The following is a 23,760-nucleotide window of genomic DNA, read 5'->3' on the forward strand; positions in this document are numbered from 1 at the left end:
GCAGCATTTGTGTGTTTAAGGATTGCTAATGGTGGCTGAGTGGATCTTGTTTCTCTGTTTAATATCCATCATTTACACCTATTTTTCACCATTTAACATTCCATTTGTTTTGGTATTTCCCCAAGAAATAAGTGCTTATACAAGTGTGTGCACCCACGTAATACAGTTTTATCTGGACAACTTACCAAGAGACTGATGGTATCACAGAAGTTATAACATTTGAGAAGAATGGTAGAAAAATATAGAAATCAAGTCAGGACAGGCAATATCTGCAGACCATTCCATTGATGTGTGCAAAAAAACCTACAAGAAACTATTTGATTTCCTAAGGAACAACAAGAAGAAACCTGTTGTTATCAATGAGCAAGTCAAAAGCGGTGTAGCATGTAGAAAGTAGTTTGACGAATGAATTGTTCAGGACAATAAAAAGAGATCTACACCACTGAAAGTTCACCTATACCCTGCAAAACATTTCACAACCCACCTCTCCACACTCTCTACTCTGTCTTATCACAGCACTGTTTCAATGAATATTGTAGTTTTGAAGTATATCCAAAATTGAGTTCTGCCGGGGCCACACAACTGGTGGCCTCAGTGAGGACTACACTTGGAATCAAAACAGCTTTATAAAGTACTAGCTTTATAAATTTATAAAGTAAACTTTATTAAGTATGGAATTAAGGAATTCTGGCAAAACTACGTCAATGGAAATTAGGAGGAAACCTCCATTGATTGGAGTAATTTTTTTATTGATTCATGGGATGGAGGCTTTGCTGGCTGGGCCCAGAGTTGCCCATCAGAAGGTGGTGGTGAGCTGCCTTCCTGTGTGATATTAAAGAGTTAATTTGCTCTGCTGTCCTGCAAGAAATTGAGTGCCCCAGGGGCAGGGTAGGAGGTCTCTGTTCTACAGGTAGAAGGCTAATAAGCCTAAACAAGTATTGTGGGTGTCAGCTTCCCCTCTCAAACAGATATATTGTATTGGATACTGTTGAGAGGGAAAGGCCTATCGAGGAGAAAGTGGCAACAGCCAAGGTTTTGGCACTGAGGTTGGCTCCTCTACACAGCAGATAAGGAAAAAGACTGGGAGAGCTTTGGTTACACAAGACTCAGTTGTTAGGGGAGCTGACTGGCAGTTCTGTGGCAGCAAACCAAACTGTTGTACTAGAGTCAGGAATGTCTCCGAGTGACTGCAGGGCATTCTGAAAGGGGAGTTCTAGTACATGTAAATATTAACAACATAGGTAAGGTTGAAATGTTAATTGGATTACTTCCAGTGCCACGTGCTGCTGAGTATAGGGAACATAGATCAGATGAACCCATGGCTAAAGGGATGGGAATGAGAGAACGTTTAGATTTTTTTAATCATTTGGACAACCTCTGGGGTTGGTGGGACCTGTACAAGCTGGACAGATTGCATCTGAATGGAATTGAGTCCAATATCCTTGCTAGTAGGTTTTCTTGTGTCATTGGGAGGTTTTAAACTAATTTGGTAGGAGATGGAACACAGAGTAAAAGTAATGTTGGGAGCAAGGTCCAGTCAGATCAAGAAGGAATGCCAGGACAGTCCAATAGGTGGAGAAGACATGAGTAGGACAAGGTGCATGGGAGGTCCAGAAGATAAATTGTATTTATTGTTGGGCAAGAGTTTGATTGGCAAGGTGGATGAACTAATAGCATTGATTAGACATGGGAATATGATATTTTTGTAATCACTGAGACACTGATAGCTCAATATTCCAGAGTGTAGAAGTTTCAGGTGTGATGATGGTGGAGGGATGTAAGAGAGGTGACTTGGATCCCATTTACCACTCCTGAGAAAAAGAACAGGAAATGACATCACCAACCCAAGGAAACCTAAACATATAAATAAAAAGCAGGCCATACACCAATGCTTCACTGGAGGCTCATGGATGATGTTACTTAGTATGGTTACAAAACATCTGAAAGCGAACCTTCCAGCTCAGCGAGCAAACTTACATCCAGAACCTCAATCTACAAATCTTCTCAGAACTCACTGTTCCTTTTCTCAAGGATAAAGTGTCCTTGGTTTTTTTTTCAGAGGGGTGATAAAACCCTCCCGGCTCCGAGGTGACTAGTTTGGTACAGAGATGAAAAAGCATGTTGAGAGGCTTTTTGTTTATACATGAACAGATGAGACTTCAGGCCAAAGTGGTCATGTTTTCAACGTGACTTGTATAGTGAAAGGGGGATAGTCAGCTCTCTAGCTGAGCAGTTCAGTCCAGAACTAGTTAGGAGGTTTGCTTATTGGGACTCTTGTGTATATTCAGAACAGCATAATTAAGTCTAGTTTTGATAGACTGAGTTCTGTAGGCATTCTTTATTCTGTTCTTTTGTTTTTCATTGTGTAATTTTGTGAATAAATTTTTGTCTGTTTTTAAAACCTGGTAGTAAACCTAGCTAACTTACTCCAGGTAATTTTCACTGTACGCTTACCGAAACAAATTGCAAAGTTATGGTCTGGCTGCCTGCTTAAGAATATTTCGAATGGTCTGGGCTTGAGGAACTAGCAAATACAGACTGGGAGCAGCTACTTGCAGAGAAGTTGGAAAGTGAGAAACTTTTAAAAATAGTATAGTGAAAATTCAGGGTCAGCATGTTCCTCTAGAGTTAAGGACAAGGTCAACATGTCTAGGGAACCTTAGTTGGGATGGTGATGTTCTAGAGCATGTTAAAATTAATAAAGAGGATGTACTCTATGTTTTAGCAGATGTTTAAGGTGCATAAATCCTTGGGGTTTGTGAGATATGCCCCAAGCTGCTATTAGCTGCAATGGAGGAGTTTGCTGGGGTCTTGGCAGAGATATTTAATACTTCACTTGGCACAGGTGAAGTACCAGATGACTGGAGGATAAATAATATTCTTTTGTTCAAGAAGGACAGTAGGGATCGGCAGTGTAATTTACAGACCAGTTAGTTTGACATCAGTGATAAGAAAGTTATTGGAAAAAATTCTGAGGGACAGGATTAATCAACAGTTGGAGAGACTGGGATTGATCAGCAAGGTTCAGATTTGTTGGAGGGTGAGTCTGTCTATCCAATTGAGCTTTTGAAAAGGTGAAACGATCTCTTGATGAGGGTAGTGCTTTTACATGGACTTTAATAAGGCCTTTAATAAGATCCCACATGAAAGATTGGTCCAAAAAGTCAGAGTTTATGGAATTCAAGGCAAGTTGGCAAACTGGATCCAAAATTAGCTTGCGAATGGGAGTCAAATAGTGGTGATGGAGGGATTTTTTTGTGATTGGAAGGCTGTGACCAGCAGTGTGCTGGGATCGGTGCTGGAGACCTTGCAGTTTAGTTTGTACATTAATGACTTGGATGTGAATGTAGAAAGTATAATTAGTCAGGTTGCAGATGACACAAAAATTGGTGGCGTTGATGGTGAGGAGGATGGTCTCAGGTTATAGTTTGATATTGATCAGCTGGTAAATTGGGCAGCGCAGTGGCCATTGGAATTTAATTTAATCTAATCTGACAAGTGCTATGTGACGCATTTTGGGACGCCTAATAAGGGAAGAATATACACAATGTATGCTAGGTCTCTAGGCAATACAGAGGCCCAAAGGGATTTTGGTGTACAAACGCAAACACCTCTGAAGGTGTCAGCACTAGGCTAGTGAAGAAATCATAGGGAATGCTTGCCTTCATTAGCTGGGGCATAGAATATTGGAACAAAGAATTCTTGTCATAACTTGTATAAAACATTAGTCAGGCCACAGATGGGATACTGTGTGTTGTTCTGGTTGCCACACTATTGGAAGGATGTGATTGCATTGAAAAGGGAGCAGAGGAGATTCACCAGGATGTTGCCTGGGATGAAAAGTCTTAGTTATGAGGAAAGTCTAGATAGATGTGATTTTTTTGATTTGAGTTATTATTATCATAGGTACCAACGTACAGTGAAAAATGTTGTTTGTGCAGTACAAGCAGATTATAACATACATGGACATGCAGAGCATAGGGTGATTAATAGAGCGAGGAATACAAAGTTACAGCTGTACAGAAGGTGTACAAAAGCAAGATCAACATTAGATTTGAAATTTGAGAGATGCCTTACAACCTGATGATTTCTCCATACATTGCATGGATCATAGAACATAGAACGTAGAACAATACAGCACAGAACAGGCCCTTCGGCCCACGATGTTGTGCCGAACTTCTAACCTAGATTAAGCACCCATCCATGTACCTGTCCAAACGCCGCTTAAAGGTCGCCAATGATTCTGACTCTACCACTCCCACGGGCAGCGCATTCCATGCCCCCACCACTCTCTGGGTAAAAAACCCACCCCTGACATCTCCCCTATACCTTCCACCCTTCACCTTAAATTTATGTCCCCTTGTAACACTCTGTTGTACCCGGGGAAAAAGTTTCTGACTGTCTACTCTATCTATTCCTCTGATCATCTTATAAACCTCTATCAAGTCACCCCTCATCCTTCGCCGTTCCAACGAGAAAAGGCCGAGAACTCTCAACCTATCCTCGTACGACCTACTCTCCATTCCAGGCAACATCCTGGTAAATCTTCTCTGCACCCTCTCCAAAGCTTCCACATCTTTCCTAAAGTGAGGCGACCAGAACTGCACACAGTACTCCAACTGTGGCCGAACCAAAGTCCTGTACAGCTGCAACATCACTTCACGACTCTTGAATTCAATCCCTCTGCTAATGAACGATAATACTCCATAGGCCTTCTTACAAACTCTATCCACCTGAGTGGCAACCTTCAAAGATCTATGTACATAGACCCCAAGATCCCTCTGTTCCTCCACCTGACTAAGAACCCTACCATTAACCCTGTATTCCGCATTCTTATTTGTTCTTCCAAAATGGACAACCTCACACTTGGTAGGGTTGAACTCCATCTGCCACTCCTCAGCCCAGCTCTGCATCATATCTAAGTCCCTCTGCAGCCAACAACAGCCCTCCTCACTGTCCACAACTCCACCTATCTTCGTATCATCTGCAAATTTACTGACCCACCCTTCGACTCCCTCATCTAAGTCATTAATAAAAATTACAAACGGCAGAGGACCCAGAACTGAACCCTGCGGAACTCCACTTGTAACTGGGCTCCAGGCTGAATAATTACCATCTACCACCATTCTCTGCCTTCGACCGGTTAGCCAGTTTTCTATCCAATTGGCCAAATTTCCCTCTATCCCATGCCTCCTGACTTTCCGCATAAGCCTACCATGGGGAACCTTATCAAATGCCTTACTAAAATCCATGTACACTACATCCACTGCTCTACCCTCATCCACATGCTTGGTCACCTCCTCGAAGAATTCAATAAGACTTGTAAGGCAAGACCTACCCTTCACAAATCCGTGCTGGCTGTCCCTAATCAAGCAGTGTCTTTCCAGATACTCATAAATCCTATCCCTCAGTACCCTTTCCATTACTTTGCCTACCACAGAAGTAAGACTAACTGGCCTGTAATTCCCGGGGTTATCCCTATTCCCTTTTTTAAACAGGGGCACAACATTCGCTACTCTCCAGTCCCCTGGTACCACCCCCGTTGCCAGTGAAGACGAGAAGATCATTGCCAACGGTACTGCAATTTCCTCTCTTGCTTCCCACATAATCCTAGGATATATCCCATCAGGCCCGGGGGACTTGTCTATCCTCAAGTTGTTCAAAATATCCAACACATCTTCCTTCCTAACAGGTATCTCTTCTAGCTTAACAGTCCGTTTCACACTCTCCTCTTCAACAATACTGTCCCTCTCGTTTGTAAATACTGAAGAGAAGTACTTGTTCAAGACCTCTCCTATCTCTTCCAACTCAATACACAGTCTCCCACTACTGTCCTTGATCGGACCTACCCTCGTTCTCGTCATTCTCAGGTTTCTCACATACGTATAAAATGCCTTGGGGTTATCCTTGATCCTATCCGCCAAGGATTTTTCATGCCCTCTCTTAGCTCTCCTAATCCCCTTTCTTCAGGTCCCTTCTGGCTATCCTGTATCCCTCCACTGCTCTGTCTGAACCCTGTTTCCTCAACCTTATGTAAGCCTCCTTCTTCCTCTTTACTAGACATTCAACCTCCCTCGTCAACCAAGGCTCCCTCACACGACCATTTCTTTCCTGCCTGATAGGTACATATATATCAAGGACACGTCGTATCTGCTCCTTGAAAGAGTTCCACATTTCCAACACATCCTTCCCTGACAGCCTATGCTCCCAACGTATGCTCCTCAAATCCTGTCTTACAGCATCGTAATTTCCCTTCCCCCAATTGTAAAATCTACCTTGTTGTGCGCACCTATCTCTCTCCATAACCAAGGTGAAAGTCACAGAATTGTGGTCACCATCACCAAAATGTTCACCCACTAACAAGCCCACCACTTATCCCGGTTCATTACCGAGTACCAAATCCAATATGGCCTCCCCTCTGGTTGGACAATCTACATACTGCGTTAGAAAAGCTTCCTGGACACACTGCACAAACACCGCCCCATCCAATCTACTTGATCTAAAGAGCTTCCAATCAATATTTGGGAAGTTGAAGTCGCCCATGACTACGACCCTGTGGCTTCTGCACCTTTCCAAAATCTGTTTCCCAATCTGTTTCTCCACATCTCTGCTGCTATTGGGGGGCCTATAATAAACACCCAACAAGGTGACCGCACCTTTCCTATTTCTGACTTCAGCCCATACTACCTCCAGAGGCAGATGCCCCTCAAACTTCCTTTCTGCAGCCGTTATACCATTTCTAATTAGCAATGCCACCCCCCCTCCTTTTTTACCACCCTCCCTAATCTTACTGAAACATCTGTAACCAGGAACCTCAAACAGCCATTCCTGTCCCTCATCTATCCATGTTTCCGTGATGGCCACAACATCGTAGTCCCAGGTACCGATCGACGCCTTAAGTTCACCCACCTTATTTCTGATACTCCTTGCGTTGAAGTATACGCACTTGAGCCCATCTCTGTGTCCGCAAGTAGTCCCTGTCCGTGCTACCTTCTCCACAGCCTCCCTACAGTCTTGGGCATCCTGACACACAGCTAGCTTACTTGCTGGACTACAAGTCCGGATCCCATCCCCCTGCTAAATTACTTTAAACCCCCCCGAAGAGTGCTAGCAAACCTACCCCCCAGGATATTGGTGCCCTTCTGGTTCAGGTGCAACCCGTCCTGTTTATACAGGTCCCACCTTCCCCAGAATGCAGTCCAATTGACCAAATATCTGAAGCCCTCCCTCCTACACCATCCTTGCAGCCACGTGTTCAACTGCACTCTCTCCCTATTCTTTGCCTCACTGTCACGTGGCACCGGCAACAACCCAGAGATGACGACTCTGTCTGTCCTAGCTTTTAGCTTCCAGCCTAACTCCTTGAGCTCTTGAATGACCTCCCCACCCCTCTTCCTGCCTATGTCGTTGGTGCCAATGTGTACCACGACTTCTGGCTGCACACCCTCCCCCTTAAGGATTCTGAAGACACGGTCCGAGACGTCTCGGACTCTAGCACCCGGGAGGCAACAAACCATCCGAGAGTCTCGCCCATGTCCACAGAACCGCCTGTCCGTCCCTCTAACTAGAGAGTCCCCTATAACTAGCGCTCTCCTCCTTTCCCCCTTTCCCTTCTGAGTCTCAGAGCCACAGACCCCTTCACTGCAGCTTACACCTGCAAGGCTGTCCCCCCCCAACAGTTTCCAAAGCTGTATTCTTATTTTTTAGGGGAACGACCACAGGGGAACCCTGCACTGCCTGCTTCTTCCCCTTCCCACCTCTAACTGTTACCCAGCTACCTCTGTTCTCTGGCGTAACTATGTCCCTGTAGCTTCTATCAATCACCCTCTCAGCCTCTCGAATAATCCTCAGTTCATCCAGTTCCAGTTCCCTAACTCATTCGGTGAGGCTCAGGATCTGACTGCATTTCCTGCAGACTTCGTCTGCAGGAGTATCGGTGGTCACCCCTACCTCAAACATCCTGCAGGAGGAACATTCCACCGCCTGCACTGCCATGACTGTACACTTTGTCTCCAAAAACAAGAACACTGAGTCACTTACCTGTGGACTTTAAAGTTAGGTTAGAGGAGGAGGGTGGGAGGGAGGCCCTACGGAAGTAGGACCTGGGGTCTAGAACACACCCACTCAAATACTAATCACTTACCTTCCCGCCCAGCTGTGCGCTCCAACCTCACTTCCGCTGCCCGCTACAGGTAAGTAATTTTGAAACAAACTGTCTTACCTTAGCTGTAGTCTCCCTGGTTTGCTTTTCCTTGGCCGCTGCTCCCACTCAAATGACCGTTGGTGATTAAAGGTTGAGTATTTATACTCACAGTTCTCCTTCCCGGCTGCCCCTCTGTTTGCCGTCACTTCCTCTGCTGCTCCCGCTCTTTTTGTGAAGAGAGAGAAAAAAAAACACCGCTGCCCGCTACAGGTAAGTAATTTTGAAACAAACTGTCTTACCTTAGCTGTAGTCTCCCGGGTTCGCTTTTCCTCGGTCGCTGCTCCCACTCAAATGGATCGCATGGTGTCCTCTGATAAGTCAAGAGGTAGTGGGGTCTGCCTCCCAATTAACACCACCTCCTGGTTACCTTGGTGAGGTTACTGCTCCCCGGGCCTAGAATACCTAACAATGAAATGCCATCTCTACTACCTGCCACGCCAGTTCGCCTCCACCATCCTGACAGTTGTTTTCATACCACCCCAGGTGGAAGTGATGAATGCTCTGGAATGAAATTTACACTGCTACAAATGCAATTAGGGCAGAACTCCCTGAGGCCTTATTCATCATAGCAGGTGACTTCAACTAGGCTAACTTCGAAGAATGCTACCAAAATGCCATCAACATATTTCCTGTCCCATCAGGGGGCCGAACATCCTTGATCGTCGCTTCGCAACCATCAAAGATGCCTACAGCGCCATACCCTGTCCACACTTTGGAAAATTAGATCACAACGCTGTGTTCCTCCTCTCAGCTTACAAGCACAAGTTGAAATATGATGATCCAGTGCAGAAAGTAGTATATGGCTGGTCAGAGGCAGACGTTTCTGCAGCATTGCTTGGAATCGGTGGACCAGTCCATATTCATGAATTCTGTGAACAACTTAGACGAGTATGCCACCACTGTAATGGACTTCATTAGCAAATGCGCTGAGGACTGCATGCCAAAGAGGTCAATCCTTATGTTAACCAACCAGAAACCATGGATGAACAAGGAAATCCATCATCTACTGATGACCAGGTATGCAGTGTTCAAGTCAGACAGAATGGACCTGTGCAGGAAATCCAGATATGAACTCTGCAAGGGCATTAGAGATACCAAGAGGCAATGGGGGATCAGCATGGACCTGCTTCTTTGGTCCAGCAGCTCCACAACTGTCTGACTACTTTCAGTGAATAGCCAGACCAACCAGAGAAAAGCTGAGCTGGGAGAACTGGCCACTCCCCTTTCATTGTACAAGTTTTTTTTAACTTGATAGCCTTTTTCTGAGGCAGTATCTATTAGCTATAATCAAAATGGCCCTAAAACACATCCAAGCCATGACTTTTCGGAACCTGCACTATTATGAACTCCTGAAAAAAAGAACAAGGGCAACATGACCTCGTTAAAGGGACAGCATTATCACACCACTCGTGACTATCGCCAAATTTCATCCAGACTCCATCCATAAGTCAGCTGACGACACCTTGGTTGTCGACTGGATATCAAAAAGTGATGAGTCAGAATACAGGAAGGAGAGGGTTTGGTGTCGTGGTGCAAGGATAAATGTCAGCAAAACTGAAGAGCTGACCATCAAATTCAAGAAGCAAGGAGGATGACTTGCCCCGAGCTACATCAATGGAGCTGAGGTGGAGAGGGTCAAGAGCATCAAGTGACCAATAAATCTGTCTTGGACCACCCACATAGTTGCGACAGTCAAGAAGGTAAAACCAACACCTCTTCTTCCTCAGAAGGGTAAGGAAATTCATCATGTCCATAAGGACCCTCACCAAATTTTATAGATGCATCACGGCTTGGTATGGCAACTGCTCTGCCCAGGACCATAGGAAACTATAGAAAGTTATGAACATAGCACAGAGCATCACACAAGCCAACCTCCCCATCATCTACACTTTTTGTTGCTTCAGAAAGGCAATCAACATTACCAAAGACCCCTTCCACTCCAGTTATAATCTGTTGCAACCTCTTCTGTCAGGCAGAAGATAAAAAAGCTTAAACACATGCACCAACAGGTACAAGAATAGCTTCTTCCCTGCTATTATTAGACTGCTGAAGCAGGAAACCTACCATGATGACCCAACCCTGAGGAGGTCTAGCCAGCCCAGGCCCGAACTCCAAACCCCCTGGCGACCCAACCTGACCTGGCTCACTTACGTTACAGAGCAGCAGATTTGCACCACCCAACACCAGGGACCGACCAGAAGTAGGAAACCTACCAGAAGCAGGAAACCTACCAGGAAATGTGGAAAATGTGCTGGTCTGTGATTGAAACAACATGGTTTCAAGTCTTCTCAGCATTCTCCTGGCAAACATCCAAGCCTTTGAAAATAAAATGGATGAACTTAGAATTAGATTGACCTTCCAGAGAGAACCAAGGGACTCCTGGATGCTCTGTTTTACAATGACAACCACCTAATGAAGGAGCGGCACTCTGAAAGCTAGTGCTTCCAATTAAATGTGTTGGACTATAACCTGGTGTTGTGTAATTTTTAACTCTATTTTACGAAGACATGGCTCACTCCTGCTACACCTGACTGTGCCTATCAACAAGAAGGATTGCTGGGTTTGTTTTCCTTGGAGCAGAGGAGGCTGAGGGAGGTTTCTGATTGAGGTGCATAAAATTATGGGAGGCACAGACAGAGTGGATTATGAGAAGCTTTTCTTCATGGCAGACGTGTCTAAGACCAGAGGGCATAACATTACAGTGAGGAATTAGGGGTTTAAAGGAGATCTGAGGGGGAAAAAACTCCCCCAGAGGTGGAAATACGGAATGTGCTGCCTGAGACGGTGGTGGAGGCAGGTACTGTCACAACATTAAAGAAACTTCCAGATGAGCAATTAAAATGTCAGGCATTGTAGAGCTCCTAAATGGAATTAGTATTGTTTGGTGTTCGTTGGTCAGCATAGACGTGATGCTGTATTCTATGCAAGTATAATTTTCGCTTATCTCTAGTCTTAATGGGAATATAAAAGAAAACTTATTTCTGAAGTAGAAAGTGAGTACAATGCATGCCACCTTTGCTCTTTTTAAAAATCGCTCTTTAGGAAATAATAACATCAGAACTTCTGGTATAAACAAAAGCAAAGAGCAGTCCTCTGGTGTATTCTCAACCAATCTCATGCAATATAAATTGTTATTCCTAGTGAAATATGAAGCACTTTGAAGAACTCCCAACTGGTTAAGCATACTACTAGATCTTTGATGCACACCTGATCATGCATACTAGATATGTGTTCAGTATCTCATCTGAAAGATAAGACCAAGGTATAACACTCTTCCAACACTATTGGTGTATTTCATGTTTTATCTGCATTTGTATTGGAGCTTATCCTGGTTTTCACAAATGTGCTGTACCTTGTACCAACCGATATCCTAATTCTGAAGAGTGAAGCTTGAATTGTTATAAAATGTCATTTGACATTGTTTGTGTTACACATTTCAGACTGTTCTTTCTTGTGAAATAATCAAGTTTTTTTTTAAAAACTCATTTGTTAGTTTCTGCAGTATAAAAAGTTTAAAAGGAAAATAGTCCTGCTGCTGAACCTAAGAATCATTTAAAGGTCTTGTTCTTAGTATTCCAACATGAATAATTCTGACACTACACATTCTGCAGTCACATTTCAATTTATCCTGTAAACCTGTGCAAGTTCAGAAATTAGAACCTGTTGCATACACATTCTAGTGAACCTGTAAACTCTTACATTTGCAGCTATATCACAGCACATACAGATACAGAAGAAGAATCTGAAGAGGAAAAGGTGAAATGTTCAACAATAAACACCACATTTGGATCTCCACTACAAGAAGACATCCAGGCCAGGGAATTTAATGACCTCATCCAGAAAGCAGATAACCTACATGATAATCCAGAACTGGATAAGGAAGAAGGATTCCAATTACTGTTAGGAAAAAAAGACCAGGTAGGTGTGAACTGTTATATACCTTCAGATATATTTTGTGCAAATATCATGTACTTTGAGTAAGATCTAATTCGAGGCAAATGTACAATTTAAGGTTAACTAAATATGAACTATGATTATACATAAAACTATTAAATGGAAAACAACAGGAGTGAAGTCGTAGCTTTGTAGCAAAGATTATGCTTCTGGATAATCATTGCAGTTGAATTATATACTTGTATGAAACATTTCAAACATTTTGACATGATTGGGGAGTGTTTAATTTAGATATGTGTGAGGTGATGCATTTTGGAAAGGCAAATCAGAGCATAGCTTATACACTTAGTGGTAAGGTCCTGGGGAGTCTTGCTGAACAAAGAGACCTTGGAGTGCAGGTTCATAGTTCCTGGACAGTGGAGTCATGGGTAGACAGGATAGTGAAGAAGGCATTTGGTATGCTTTCCTTTATTGATCAGTACACTGAGTATAGGAGACAGGAGATCTTGTTGCAGCTGTACAGGACATTGGTTAGTCCACTTTTGGAATACTAAAAGCAATTCTGGTCTTGATGCTATAGGAAGGATATTGTGAAACTTGAAAGGTGAAAACAATGACTGCAGATGCTGGAAACCAGATTCCGGAATAGAGTGCTGAAAAGGCACAGCAGTTCAGGCAGCATTCAAGGAGCAGGAAAATCGATGTTTCTGGCAAAAGCCCTTCATCAGGAATACAGGCAGAGTGCCTGAAGAGTGGAGGGTGGGGGTGGGGAGAAAGTAGCATAGAGTACAATAGGTGAGTGGGGGTGGGGATGAAGGTGATAGGTCAGGGAGCAGGGTGGGGGAAGGTAGCAAAGAGTACAGTGGGTGAATGGGGTTGGAATGAAGGTGATAGGTCAGAGAGGAGGGTGGAGTGGATAGGTGGAATGGAAGATAGACAGGTAGGACAGGTCATGGGGAGGGTGCTGAGCTGGAAGTTTGGAACTGGGGTGAGGTGGGGAAGGGGAAATGAGGAAACTGGTGAAGTCCACATTGATGTCCTGGGGAAGTGTTCTGAGGTGGAAGATGAGGCGTTCTTCCTCCAGGCATCAGGTGGTGAGAGAGCGGCAGTGAAGGAGGCCCAGGACCTCCATGTCCTCGACTGAATGGGAGGGGGATTTGAAATGTTGGGCCACAGGGTGGTGTGGTTGATTAGTGCAGGTGTCCCAGAGATGTTAAAGCCCAATGTAGAGGAGACTGCATCGGGCGTAATGGCTACAATATGTGCAGGTAAAACTTTGATGGATGTGGAAGGCTCATTTGGGGCCTTGGATGGAGGTGAGGGAGGAGGTGTGGGCGCGGGTTTGCAATTCCTGCAGTGGCAGAGGAAGGTGCCAGGACGGAAGGGTGGGTTGTTGGGGGGGCGTGCACCTGACCAGGTGGTCATGGAGGGAACGGTCTGTGCGGAAGGCGGAAAGGGGTGGGGAGGTAAATATATCCCTGGTGGTGGGGTCCGTTTGGAGATGGCGGAAATGTCGGTGAATGATTTGGTTTATGTGAAGGTTGGTAGGGTGGAAGGTGAGCACCAGGGGGGGTTCTGTCCTTGTTATGGTTGGAAGGGTGGGGTCTGAGGGCGGAGGTGCGGGATGTGGACAAGATGAGTTGGAGGGCATCTTTAACCACATGGGAAGGGAGTTTGCGGTCTCTAAAGAAGGAGGCCAACTGCTGTGTACTGTGGTGGAACTGGTCCTCCTGGGAGCAGATACGGCAGAGGTGGAGGAATTGGGAATATGGGATGGCATTTTTGCAGGAGGTAGGGTGGGAAGAGGTGTAATCCAGGTAGCTGTGGGAGTTGTTGGGTTTGTAAAAAAAATGTCACTGTCAAGTCGGTCGTCATTAATGGAAATGGAGACATCCAGGAAGGGGAGGGAGGTGTCAGAGATGGTCCAGATAAATTTAAGGTCAGAGTGGAATGTGTTGGTGGAGTTGATGAATTGCTCAACCTCCTCGCGGGAGCTTGAGGTGGCACCAATGCAGTCATCAATGTAGCAAAGGAAGAGGTGGGGAGTGGTATGGAAGATGGACTGTTCTAAGTAGCCAACAAAGCGACAGGCATAGCTGGGGCTCATACGGGTGGGTGGGAGATCTTCGGAGGTGATGAAGTTCTGTATTGTCTGGGAGATGATGGTTTGGTGACAGGGGGTGGGGTCATGGTCGAGGGGGCGGAAACTTGAAAGGGTTCAGAAAAGATTCACAAGGATGTTAGGGGTTGGACAGGTTGTACTATAGGGAGAGGCTAAATAGGTTGGGGCTATTTTCCCTGGAGTGTTAGAGGCTCAGGGATGACCTTATAAAGATGTACAAAATCATGAGGGACATGGATAGCCAAGGTTTGTTCCCTAGGGTGGGGAGTCCAGAAGTAGAGGGCATAGGTTTAAGATGAGAGGGGAAAGATATGAAAGGGGCCCAAGGGTCAACTTTTTCATAGAGTGTGGTGCATGTATCGATTGAGCTGCCAGAGGAAGTGGTGGAGACTGGTATAATTACAGCATTTAAAAGCCATCTGGATAAGTATATGAATAGGAAGGATTTAGAGGGATATATGCGAAATGTTAGCAAATGGGAGTACATTAATGTGGAATATTTGGTCCATGGATGAATTGGAGTGTTTCCACGCTGAAAACCTCTATGACTCTACAATTCATATGAAAGTTGTTTGCATTTTATTGTTGTTATAAATTGTTAAATGTTAGTTGTTAGATCTTATAAATCCAAAAATGCACCTCAAACAATCTCACTCTCTCAATGTCCAGCTGGTATGCATCCATTGTCTGATCAAACAGATGAATGCCTGCTATCCTGTAAGCTGTCCCCATAGTTTTGCTCTGCAGCAGTTCACTACACCATTAGCATTGAACCATACAAAAAAAAACAGGAGTTAACTACTGATTGATGAGAACTATCCACTGACCCTCAGGTGCATGACACCAATACATAGAGCACACTTGTGGTGTCATGTGTATAATAGCAGCCATGCTGCTGCACAGTGTGTCATAGAGTAGACAATTGACGTGTAAGCAAAGTTCTGTTGCCTGAGCGCACACTTTAAGATCTCCCTGAAGGACTCTTAGGTGAGTGTAGGGTATCATGTGGTTTACTGTTTCTCTGTACAACTTCACCATTATGAGAACATTTTTCTTATCATACAATATTTGATGAGTAGATGAGGAATGGGTTGGAGATCCTGAAGAAAATGGCAGGATCAATTAGCAGTCATTCTTTTGACTGGCTGCCCTGCAACTCATCTCACCATGCCACTAATGGATAAAACTCCAATTCCTCACTCACCAGCCTTCTTCTGATACTGACCATCCTGCATCCATTTGTCCATAGTGCTCAAATAAAAGCCACCATGAAAATAACATTTCTTAAAAAAAAATCCAATTATCCAGCCAAAAGTCATCAAACCTTGGAGCCTGTCTTCTGTATATCTTGGCTTCTCTTGGTGTCCCTAAACAGTGCTTGCCCACTTACTGCAACTCTAGAAGAGACTGCAGGATGGCTTTACGTAGTTCTGAACTTAGAAAGTTAGTCTTTGGACTGTATCACCTTTAAAGTAGTTGTACAGACTGGTTAGTTGACAAGTAACTGGAAGGACAGCGACAGAATGTTGAAATTGGTAGTACAAATGTTATTTCTTTTAAGAGAGAGATGCCAGCATAATATTGGAATGCCATGATCTTGCAAATTTTATAGTATACTGGTATCTGTGTCATTATGGGCAGAATAGTCTGTGTCAGACTATTCATGGGCAGCAAGCATGAATTCAGTCTGGGTTTCCTAACAGCACATAGACATAGAATAACAATATAATGTAAAAGCTGTTATGATTTACATGGGTAACACGCTGGAAATCGAATTCAGCTATTTCCAGAGTTGTCATAACAGCAAAAGATTTTTTTGTAAAGTACGCAATCTCTCTCTCTCTCTCTCTCGCACATATGGTTGCGTACACACACACACACACACACACACACACACTCCTACAGACCCATACGCTCACGCCGACACTTATACCTCTTTGCACTCATGCTCACACACCTATCTGTACACACATTGTCTCACAGGCACTCATAACCCCTGCCCCACCCCCCCACACACATACACATGTACACATACACATATAAGTTTGTGGGGTGAATTTGTACTTACAAAATTACATTTTACTTTGCTCAAAAACTCGATGAATCCGTGTGAAATTCTGTAAATCTGTTTTTTAGATTAGATTCAGTCTGACCATTGTGGCACAGTCTCTCACAGAGCAGCTCACACCTTTAAATGTGTTGTGGGCCAACATGACACCAATTGTTAAAGCTCACTTGAGAATGTAACTTTTAAAAAAGTTTTATGATTTACATATGGAAGAACTGAAACCAACGTGGTCATTCTAAAAGATGAGAGACTTCACAAATAATCTAGGTCTTTTTCAATATATAATTTCAGTTACATCACACTGTACACTTTTGCTATAAATTCTGTGTCTTACGAGCATATACTCCACAACCACCCTGATGAAGGAGCAGCTCTCTGAAAGCTAGTGCTATTTCTCATTTCAGTCCGTAGATCTTTTTGAAAATCACAAAACAATAAGGCATAGTCTGTACAAAGGAAGAATTCTAGCAGGATGCAGTAATAGAATGGTTGTGAGGGACATGCGTAAAAATCATTGAAGATGAATCAGCAAGTTGAGAAAGTGGAACAAAAGGCGTGTAGAATGTTGGACATTATATAAAAAAAAGCATAGAATACAAAAGTAATAAAGTTGTGATCAACATTTATGAAGTAATGCTTTAGCCTCAACTGAAGTATAGCGTTCAATTCTGGCTACTAACCTTTAGGAAGCTGATGATAATGGCTTAGAAGTGATGCAGGAAAGATGAGAAGAATTGATTCAAGAATAGGAGAATCCAAAGTTCATTAGATAAATTGGGGTTGTTCTCCTTTAAAAATGGAAGATTCAGAGGAGATTTGACTGTCTAAATGCCAAAAGGTTTTGAACATATCAAAGTAGGTGGGGAGAAACAGTTTTCATTGATGGAAGAGTTTCGAAACAGATTTACAGTTATAGCAAAAAATCTAAAGATGACATGAAGAAAAACTTTTTTAAACATTTCGTGATTAAAAGTTGGAATATACTACCTGTGAATATTCCTCCACCATAGTTGTAGCTGTTGCAAAGGAATTGGACATACACCTGCCAAGAAAAGAATTGCTCACTGAAGGGCAGGCGGTTGGATTAATTACATTGCCCTTGCCAAGAACTGGCATAGACTGAAAGGGCAAAACTGGCTACTTTGATACTACAGTCAGTTCTGCTATAACACCCGTTTCTTCAATGAGAATTGGCTATAACGCAATTGAAGAATTTAAACAGTTATTTGTAGAATGCAAACTTTGCTTACCTGTATTGGCTATAATGTGGTTTCCAGTCCCTTTGGTTTCAGTGGTACTGCTATTGTGCAATTTTCTTATAATGTGACTTTGCACGGGAATGGAACTATCACATTCTATCAAAGCAGACTGTATTATGGTTCTGTGCCTCTTGATTGTGACTTCACACTGTCTGACAGACCTGCCTTTGGACCAAGCATTTCCACCTGCACTTCCATCATCCTTTCCCTTTGTGCCATCTCATCAAGATCCACATGTGAGTCCTGTAGAGTTGAAACTTTCTGCGATTTCTAATCTCCACAGAAGTGTACATGCACTACTCTTTTGCCCTGCCCTGCCTTGTCCTGTCCTGATTGCAGACTGTTGATCTCTAGTGTCTCACCAAGTGCAGCTTCTGCTAGTCTCCCAAGTGTGTGAAGAGGCTGCAGTGACCATATTCTTTTTCCTCATCAATGTCTACCCCTTATAATTTTCTTCCTTTTCTACCACTGCCTTGCTAGATGGTAATCCTATAGTATTTTCAAGGAGGAAGGTACTAGAGTAGGGTTGTGGTGAGGAGAGGTAGGGAGCCAAGAGGTACAGTCTTTGATTATCTGGATCATACATGTCAGAATGAACTTTTAATGAGGGGTAGGTAGAATTAATTAATTTTAGCTTTTTTGCTGACCATACCCTTAGTCATGCCCTGTGAGGTCATTGAATCTATAAGAACATGAGAAGTATATGCTTGGATAAGCTAAAATCTGCTCCACTGTTTAATTAATCATTGCTTATCTTTAATTTCAATACTAGCATTTATCTTTCTTGCCCTCCACCATATGTCAGAATTTCGCTTTTGCCTATTTTTTGTTCTCCTCCCTGTGTTCTATGAAACATTACAGTTCAAAATTTTCTCACTTCCAACCTAAGTATCATCACTTGAAATGATAGACCTGTTTATTTATTCACAGACACTGTTTGATCTTTGTCCATCCCATGTCCCCGCAGAGTCTTTAGCTTGTAACTGCCTTTTTAAAATAAATTTTCAATCCTAAGACCATAACAAACAGGAACAGGAGTCAGCTGTTTGACGACTTGACCTATTCAATAGGATCATGTCTCCTCCTGTCTACTTTCGTGCCCGTTCCCCATAACCTTTGATTGTGATTGATCAAGAATCTATCTATCTCAGCCTCAAACATATGCAAGGACCCTGCTCTCAGCTTTCTGTGATAAGAACTTTCAAAGACTCTTAAATCCTTTGAGAGAAGAAGTTCCTCCTCATGTCAGTGTTAAATGTGTGCCTTTTAATTCTGAGACCATGCCCTCTGATCTTAGACTCTCCCATGAGGGGAAACATCTGTGAAGAATCTGCTATGTCCTAATGAAATCACCTCTCATTCTTCAAAATTCCAATGAATAGAATCCCCATTTGCTCAGAAGACACTCCCTCCGGGGACCTTCCAAGTGAATCTTCTCAGATCTACCTCCAATCAAATCATTCTCATGATTTGAATGCAGTCAACAATTCACAATTAGTTGGCTTTTTTTAATGATGATTTTTCTAAATCATCAGTTTTTTTTATTCCACATTATTTTCTTTCAGAAGAAATATATATGTGGTCATTGAATTGTTACTCCAAGTCTTTAGATTATTATTCCAATACCTGTAGAGAGAAGAACCTCAATTATTTGAATATCAATTATCCGAAGAAGATCTCAAAGTCCTGATAGAAACATTACCTCAAAGAGGTGTTTCAACACTGATTGTGTCTTTTGTTTACAATGATTAAAAATGAACCTGGTTTACTGAAATGCTGCTGAGAACAGTCCTGGACATCGATGGGAGCCCAGGCACCGTCTCCAAATGACTGATCGCCAGCCCTCTCTCTCCCCACACTTTCCCTGGAGTTCTACACAAAGGTGTACCCTTAACCCCCTCCTCCCCAGATAATCTCTCCAACGTTGTACCGTATAGGGCAAAGGTGGAACTTGTCAAAAAGTTGTAGTAAAAAGGTGTGTGTGCGTGTTTTTTTTGAGCCACCCTCCAAAGGCAGCAGCAGCAGTCTTACTGATGGTGTCCAGTTCGGCTGCCCCGGCGGGGGCGGATGGAGGGGGGTGCGGGGTGGGTGGTGGTGGCAGGTGGGGCCTCACGGGGTCGGGTTGGGGCGGCCGGGTCAGATGGGGGCGGGGTGGACAGTATTGGAGAGCGCGGGCGGACGCGAACAGGAGCGGGGTTGAACGGAGTTGGGAGAGGCAGATGGGGGGTTGGCAGGGGCTCACATGCAGTATGCTGCTGCCTAGTCTCCTGAACAGGGAGCAGATTTAGCGAGTGCTCGCTGTGTCAATCCCATTGAACTGATTTGGGGGTGGGGGATGGGTGAGGAAGGCTTCAACAATGCTGCACGTCCCTTACACGCAAGTGTGTGTGTGCTTGGAAACAAACCCTGAAACAGAGCACGGGAGCAAGGCAGGCAGAGCGAGGAAAAATGAAATTTCAGGAAACCTCGGGGCTCAGAGGAGAGGCATTGAATTAATTAACCAAATAATCAATTAGCTGAATGAAATAGTGCCCACCCATCTCATTTGGATAATCGAGATTCCTCTGTAACATAGTTTCTATGCTATGATACTGAATGGGCAACAACAGGCTCTTTCTTTAATACGCAATGTGATGTTAAAATATTTTCATTTAATTAGTGTAGTTATTAATAAATTTTGACCATTTAGTTTTATCATAAATCATACCAGGATTGACTCAGTGCATTTTTGTTCCTTACATTGCAGTTGTTTTCAAGAATTAATGAATGTACTATTTAATGGTAAAATGTAAGAGACGTGACAGATGCACAATAAATACTGTTTATTGTTTCAAGTTTTGGGACCAAGTGGAATTTCTATGGCGATTAGCACGGGCATATGCTGATATGCATGACATAGCAGTGGATGTAGAAGACAAGAAAAACTATGCAGTAATTGGTAAGATGTGAATATAATATTTGATTTTCCATGCTGTTTTATTTAAGACAAAATGCACCCTGATAATTCAAAAGCAGTTGATTTGTTGGCTTGTTAATTTTAAAAGTTGCAAACAAATGAAAGTTTGCTATTGTGTTTGAAAATATCTTACTATCTTCTAATCTGGCTTGAGATATAATGCTGATTAAGGCAGGAAAATTGTCTTTAAATTTGATTGCTGTGGAAGTTCTATACGAAATAAGGTTGGGAAACCTTCTCCTCATTTCTAACAGTCATGAATAAAAGGAATTAAAATAATTATAATTTAATAATTAATGGTTAATCTCATGTATAGAAGCCATTCCAGATATGCTGTGGGCACTTAAAAAGTCAGAGCAGGATGGCAGGATTGCTATTTCTAAAGCTCAGTTTATGGGAATGGTATTGGGACAAAATTGAATTGAAATGAACTTTTCACATCTGTTTTCATTACTTCTCAAAACTAAACTCAGACCTCATACTGGTGACGTGAAAAGTATTTTTTTCTTTGTCTCCCTCTGCTTCTTTCTCTCTCTCTCTCTCCTCCTCCTCAGTGGAGCAAGAAATAGTGCATCCTTTTTTCTCAGGACACTTTGTCAGTGTTAAAAGATTTATAAGCAGCAATGACCATCAGTGCGTATCAATATTGACTAAGTTAGATGCAGAAGGAATGACTGTTCCAGTAATGGATGGGTGAAGTCTATACTGGAGAGGAACTATATTTGATACCTCAACTGCGGGGTGAATCATGCTACAATTTTAAAAAGTCTCATCTAGTATGAAGCAATGGCAGAGGGGAGAATGCATTCAAGAAAATCTTTATAAAAGACACTAACAACAATAACTTCAGTTGAGGTTAAACTGGAGGATGGTTAGCTGGAATCCAAACTAGATGTTGGAACTTAGTTTTCTGGTGCAGATGCAGAGGTCAGGGTTGAATGGTCTATGTAGCATCTATATCTGTGCTCCATTCTTTCTACATGCAGTGGACTGCCACCTCTGAATAACAGTTCAATTCCTAACTTTAAACCTGATTCATAAAATCATATAGCACAGAAGACCATTCAACCCATTGTGCCTGTGACAGCTCCTTAGAAAAGCAATCCAATTGATCTTTTTTTTCCCAACATTCATTTGTAGAATTTCCTTCTGAAGGTTACTAATTAATTTTCTTGCATAAAATTCTTCATTCTCTGATTATCAACCCATGCTCATCTTGCTCTGTCTTTTGTGCTTTTCAGAAGCAATGGGACAAGATTCTCTCGAAGCAGTGGCTAGATGTCAATAGACCGATATTACTGATTGTTAAATGCTTTTTTAACACCACAACTCATCTCATTAATATTTAGTGTCCCATCTTGCCAAACAAGCTAGGTATCAGAAAAACCCGAGAAAGCCAAAATGATTGCTTAGTGGATGCAAAACACCACTTGCTCGAAACTACATATTTGGTGGAAACTAAATACCAGTATCTCAGGGCACACTCCATGGGCACCAGTCACATGCAACCCATGGCCACAGGCATTGGCATCTGACACACCAACCTTTAAGACCTCTTGTGGCACATCCCCAAAAGATACATCTTTAATGCCATATCTCAGGCTGCACTGGCAGCAATCATTGTAAAGCTGCAACTAAGATCACGCATAACCTATGGACTGGACCATGCTGCTTATCTAGGCTTTTCACTTGCTCTCTTTGTGTTTACCTGAATGTTTACAGCATCCCTACCTTGTGTTGTCTTGCATTGACCTCTCAGGCAGCGATAAAAGTGTCATATTACTACTGTTACTGCACTGTTTAGGGCAGGCATAAAGATAGGGAGTCAGGCATAATCCAAAGAGCAGGCGAATCAACGTTTCGGGCAAAAGCCCTTTATCAGGAGGGTTGATTCCTGATGTAGGGCTTTTCCCCAGAACGTTGATTCCCCTGCTCCTCGGATACTATTGTATCATTTGACTTGTATCTACTTTTTTTCTCTGTCAAAATACTGTACGTTTCTCACATTGATCATCAAGTGTATGCCTGCTCACTAATCCAAGTCCTTCTTCAATGTGCAACTTTCTGATCAGAGGTGAGAATATCGTTCACTAATGTGACACAATATTAAAAATCTCACAACGCGTGATTTAGTCAAAAGGATTTTTTGGAAACACTAGCTTTCAAAGCACTGCTTCTTCCTCAACTAGCAGTGTTTCTGAATAAACCTGTTGGATTATAACCTGGTGTTGTATGATTTTTAACTTTGTCCACCCCAGTCCAATACCGACACCTCTAAATCATGACACAATATAGTATTTTTGAGATAAATTAACTATGTAGCGTATTTGGGTGTCTTTATAACAGTATTTTTATTTTCTCTTCTATACATATGTCAGTTTTCATTTTGGAAATTGGCCTTGTTTCTCATTGTTAATCATGTCGTTCTTTTCTTTCATTATTTGTCAATTGTACTGAGTTTACAAAAAAAGTCTAATTTTATTCTCCTCCTCTAAGCATGGTGCACCAAAAATAAAATTTCTCAACTGCATTGTTACAACACAATTTCCTCTCCGGTAATTCAGTGGTGTTGATGGTGTTGTTTGGGGCAGGGTCAGTTAGTCAGTCACTAATGAAGTAAAGCTTTTAGTGCAGTTTATTTTGGGCTAAACCTAGAAATGAAACTTCATTCACACTGCGTTATGTAAAAATGGTAATCTCTTGTCTGTTTCAGGTACTATGCCATTCACCTGACACAGTTAGATTTAGGGAAGTCCAAAACTAGAGGGCTTAAGTTTAAGGGGAGAGAGGAAAGATTTAAAAGGGAACCGAGGAGCACCTTTTTCACACAAGGTGATGCATGTATGGAATCAGCTGCCTGAGGAAGGGTGGAAGAGGCAGGTACAATTACAGCATTTTAAAGAACATCAGATAGATAAGTAAATAGGCAAGGTTTAGAGGGATATGTGTCAGACACAGATAAATGGGACCAGTTCAGTTTAGGATACCTGGTCAGCAGGAACAAGTTAGATTGAAGGGTCTGTTTCCATGCTGTATGACTGTATGACTCTCTTTCCTGCTTGCTAACAGCTCTGCAAGATGCACTGAGAGGAGTATATGGAAAAAACTCTTTAATATTTTTTATATTAAAAACTCAGTTGCTTTGGTTTCAAAGCAATGGAAAATACTGTTGTTGTGCAGTAATGTAGTCTTAAGTAGATTTGTATCACTGGGCATTTTTGACATACAGCTAGTGTCATTTAGACCCTTATGTAACCA

General features: G+C 42.7%; 1 protein-coding gene across 8 annotated transcripts in view; it reads left to right on the plus strand.

The window, feature by feature from the left end:
• rmdn2 (regulator of microtubule dynamics 2) overlaps positions 1 to 23,760 on the plus strand; it is a 123,715-nt gene that overhangs the window by 38,871 nt on the left and 61,084 nt on the right. For all 8 annotated transcript variants that reach the window (XM_072551386.1, XM_072551380.1, XM_072551384.1 and 5 more), the window contains exons 2-3: positions 11,911 to 12,121; positions 20,382 to 20,484. In XM_072551386.1, coding sequence (XP_072407487.1) covers positions 11,911 to 12,121; positions 20,382 to 20,484 — 314 coding nt within the window. The remainder of the gene's footprint in view (positions 1 to 11,910; positions 12,122 to 20,381; positions 20,485 to 23,760) is intronic.

This window comes from Chiloscyllium punctatum, chromosome 3, assembly GCF_047496795.1.
Source record: "Chiloscyllium punctatum isolate Juve2018m chromosome 3, sChiPun1.3, whole genome shotgun sequence".
Classification (NCBI taxonomy): domain Eukaryota; kingdom Metazoa; phylum Chordata; class Chondrichthyes; order Orectolobiformes; family Hemiscylliidae; genus Chiloscyllium; species Chiloscyllium punctatum.